Source organism: Sphaeroforma arctica, assembly GCF_001186125.1.
Source record: "Sphaeroforma arctica JP610 unplaced genomic scaffold supercont1.202, whole genome shotgun sequence".
In the NCBI taxonomy this organism is placed as follows: domain Eukaryota; class Ichthyosporea; order Ichthyophonida; genus Sphaeroforma; species Sphaeroforma arctica.
In genome coordinates, this window is record NW_014040356.1 from 57,704 (window position 1) to 62,279 (window position 4,576).

At 47.2% G+C, this 4,576-nt stretch overlaps 1 protein-coding gene across 1 annotated transcript; it reads right to left on the minus strand.

Moving 5' to 3' along the window:
* Window positions 1-3,636: 3,636 nt before the first annotated feature.
* SARC_03816 (hypothetical protein) lies at window positions 3,637-4,269 on the minus strand (the record flags this gene model as incomplete). The annotated part of the gene is made up of 1 exon (XM_014302379.1): window positions 3,637-4,269. One exon carries the CDS (start codon window positions 4,267-4,269, stop codon window positions 3,637-3,639), a length of 633 nt encoding a protein of 210 aa, XP_014157854.1.
* Between the last annotated feature and the right edge of the window lie 307 nt (window positions 4,270-4,576).

Consider the following 4,576-nt stretch of genomic DNA (forward strand, 5'->3'; position numbering starts at 1 on the left):
ATATATATATATATATATATATATATATATATATATATATATATATATATATATATATATATATATATATATATATATATATATATATATATATATATATATATATATATATATATATATATATATACATATTATGGAGTAGGTGAAAGGTATATATATACACATATATATATGTATAATTTTTTGTTTATTAATAGTTTATTTTGACTCTCCTATTTACAATGTAATGTGAACTCGTCATTAGTCTCCCAGTGTCGTTGATGTCTGTGTTTACTGAGAAGGCAGTAGAGTTACGACGTGTGTACGAGAGGGTGATGGCTGGTCCGGTCGAGTAACCTGACCGAGGGGAAGAATGCTGACGTCGAGGATTACAGCTTTTCCTGGTACGGTCTACGGCAGGTGGAGCGGGACGTTCGATATATATATTTACATGTCCCTATGTCTATGGCGATTGGGATGAGTTAGTCTATTATATAAACTGACATCCGCTTTCGCAAACGGCATATATGGAATAATGGATGAAAAAAGGTGGTGTGGGTGGGAGGAGAAGGAATAATGGATGATGGACAGTACCTTGTCTATCGTCCTTTTATAGTCAACCTTGGTTGTCTATGAAAAGAACTGGGAGTAGGACAGATGATTGTTTAACTTCATCGGTGAGATCATAGATTAGAGTAATACTTTAATCTGTGATCACACGATGACGATAAAAATCATCTGGATCTACTTCATAGTTCATACTAATATCGTAGGCTGAACGCAATTTGCGCGAAACCTCGGCGAAACGCGTGCCGATGGAATATATTCGTCGGCCTAGGGTTCCGAGAGTGCGAATCGTTGACGTATCCATGCAATACCGACGGAATCGGTGCATGAATTCAGTTGAGTGCCGGGAGAGGTGCAGCCGAAAAAGGCGTCCGGAAGATGTTTGACCAAGAATTTGTAGGTCTGAGGGTCCAGCGGTCGTCGAACGAGTGGGGAAACAGACGAGCGATTGCCCCGTTTATTCTTCCGAGTTTGATGAATATTGAAAGGGATTCGGGCACGAATGTGAATGAGGACTCGTCATAGGTGCGCGATGTGTGTCGACGAGTGCCCCAAAGCCAGTAGAGAGCGATCAGCGCTCGCCATCTCGGATCGGTTCCTGGGGCTCTAATGACCTGTACAACCCAGTCGACGAGGATCTTAGGTCGTGTGGATTGTGTTCCCGGTTTGGTCTCCCAATATGTTGGAGTAGCCTTGAATTGCGTGCCGCCATTCGTCGGCAGCGATTACAGGAAGTCCCATAGCCCGTGCGTGACTGTTAACTGCCGCCCGAAATAGTTAAACTTTATTCGGTTGGCAGCCTTCATAATAACAGAAGACTAAAAATTGGAGCAATTCAGCTCGGCTAGGGATGACGTTGGTGATACTGTATTCGCTGGCGCAGTCGCGCCAGTACTTCATGGCACTTTCGTAGTTGCGCTGTGTGCCGGTCGCTAGTCCTCCGTTGGCGATTTGGTGCAAAACAATGTCGGTTTCTAGATACTCTGATTGATGTGACGAGGATCGTATAACACTGCTGCGTAAAGGCGCGTAGGGGCCGTGTCGCGGCCGAGTGCTTGGACGATATTAGACGGATAGTGCACGGCTCCCTGGTCGATAACTGTGAGATCCACGCTGTGCTGCACGATGTGGGACCAAGGATCATTCGCTGTAGTTGTAGATCTAGTTGCTGGTAGATTTGGCCTAGCATGGGTTCGGGTGGGGCTATGAGTTTGAGTGTTTGATCCCATTTCGAATGATATGGGTTCGCAAACTCCACATGAGCCTGGTGCCCCTTGTTCAGACAGTAGAATGCGGGATACGCCTGATCCTGTTTGTTGGGTTTGATGTGCCACCGGCGAAATAAGCTCAGCACTGCTTCCGATGTGACGGTCCAGTGGTATTGGAGGAGGGAGCCCTGTCGGGAAAGCATGTCCGCTGCCAAGTTTAGTTTGCCTGGCATGTAATCTAGTGTTACTGGCCACTGAGTCTGTTGTTTGTGACAGAACCAAACTAGGTGTCTGAGTTGAGCGTTCATCAGTTGTGACTGGCTGCACCGCTTTCGAAGAGCGTACAGCGCTGTCGTCGTGTCCGTCAGCCACAGCAGTGGGATTTGTCCGATGTCGTGGTGTTGGTGGAAATATTCGAAGGCGAGTACGAGTCCCTTGAGTTCGAGCACTAATATTGGCCAGTGTCGTTCTCTCGGTGTCCAATGTCCTGCAAATCTCAGCGTCTGTTGGTTCCAATATAAGGTGGCTCCGAAGCCTGACTTCGAGGCATCTGACGTCATCATCGCTTGATGATCTGGCATCCAGATCTGACGTGTTTCGAAAATTTCGATGAGCAGTGTTATCCGCTCGATTTTCTCGAACGCGGCCCCTGATAGGCGGATTTTGGCTGATCGATACCACAGGGTACTCCGCTGTAGATCGGCTATGAATGGCCGTAAGTTGAGTACGGAGAATGCTGCCCATTGGAGGCAGCCTAAGTGCGATTGCCAGAGACGCATCTGTACTTTCCTTTGGTTCTTTAACCCCATTGTGCGGTTCGCTGCTCCGAGTCGGAGGGGTTTTTCTTTGAACTCTGACGTCATTGAAATTTTGTTGTCCCGCAAGTCGATGACTACACCTGTGCTGTAGGCAGGTCACTGGGTGGATCCAGTGGCCTTTGTCTTGTGCGAATTTTAGCCCTAGGCTGTGGAACAGTTGGTTGATTTGGCAGTGATGCCGGAGAGTTATCGCCTCCGATCGGCCCAGAAAAAGAAGGTCATCCACATAGAGCATTATGCGGATTCCTTTGTTCCTGAGAATTTTCCTCACGACGTCCATGAGAAGGTTGAACCAAGCTGGAGAGAATGATGCTCCCATTGGAAGTGCCAGGAAGCACCAGAGCTGACCAGTGTGGTCCCGGAACTGCCAGAGGCCGGGATCTGCAACAGCTAATACATAGAATCCGTCCTTGATATCCGTGGACATAGCTACATCGCCCTTCCTGGCAACTTCGGCCAATCGCTCTAGGCCTTCTGCTCGAAACTTAATCTTTTCTGCGTGTTCGTTGATCGTCACTGAATTCAGAATTAGACGACCTCGAACCCCATCGGATTTCAAAATCATAAATGCTGGATGTATGAGATGTGCCTCGGACTCCAGACATTGTCTGATGATTCCCTCGGACTCTAGTCGCAGTAATTCTGTTGTGATCATTTCCGTTGTCACCTCGGGAATATTTATCCACCTTCCCGTTGTTGATGGTGGTGGAGGTCCTAGTGGTCCCCAAGCCGGCCGTACGCCATAATTGATTGCCTCCAGAACCACCCGTTTCGCGCCGTGCTCCCTCCATGTTCTGATGTCACGTCTGACCTTTTCATGTAAGGAAGTTTGCGCGCGCGAATTAGCCTTAATTTCCGTTTTTCACTTGATTTCCGGTCTTCGCCTCGTCTTGTTTGCCTTTTAGGGTTTTGGCGGTCCTCTCACGAGCTGCCTTGTCCCGAGCGGCTTTGTCTGCTTCCGTACCTTCCTTACCTGCGCGAGCTAAGTCGAGTTCGTGCTGGCGTTCTGTTGCTTGTTTTACGTATTTGGCAATAGCGGACTTGTTGTGATGTTGTGCGCGAAATTAGCATTCAACCAGTGATGCGAAATCGGCTCCCTTTTGAACGCAAAGTTCCTTGAGTTCTACCACTTGACCGAAATCGCAAATAAGAGCCAGGATGAGGCCGTTGTACGCTTCTTCGCGGTTATCGGCTGTCAGGCCTCCTAGATGGATTTGTCTTAATCCGTGGGCTAAAAAAAAATGCCCAGTTGAGTATGTTATCAAGTTCTTTGATGACGGCGGGGCGTTGTCCCTTGTACCAATCGGGTGTTCGGGTGGGGACGTCACTGAGGCCTTCCTTGTACCGGATATTGCCTTGACACCAGAAATCCTAGTATTGGTTTCTAATGCCGTTCCCGTGCTCCAATCGCTTTCAGATAACGCTGGATTCTGAAGTGTGTTATTAATGTGATCCGAGGCAGATACTCCTGGTATCTCCACTCGGAGTTTGAATAGGGATACACGACCAGGTCCGGGTACGGCGTATCCTCGCTGTTCGATCCCCAGTCGTATGGCTTCCGCCTCTGGCCGTGGATCAGGCTGGTTACGCTCGTCTCGTTGCTGATGTTCACGAAGTGCTTGCTCGCGTAGGTCTAGTTGTTGTAGTAGTGCTTTTAGTCGTTGCTGTGCAGCCTGTATATTCTGTTCGTTATTCATTGTGATACAATGGTGTACGTTTTGTGAAGGTGAGCCAACACTTCTAAAGTAGAAGGAATAATAGATGATGGACAGTACCCTGTCTATCGTCCTTTTATAGTCAACCTTGGTTGTCTATGAAACGAACTGGGAGTAGGACAGATGATTGTTTAAACTTCATCGGTGAGATCATAGACTAGAGTAGTACTCTAATCTGTGATCACACGATGACGATGAAAATCATCTGGATCTCCATAGTTCATCATAATATATGAATGTAAACATTCGAATACATATATATATATGTGTGTGTGTGTGTGTGTGTGTG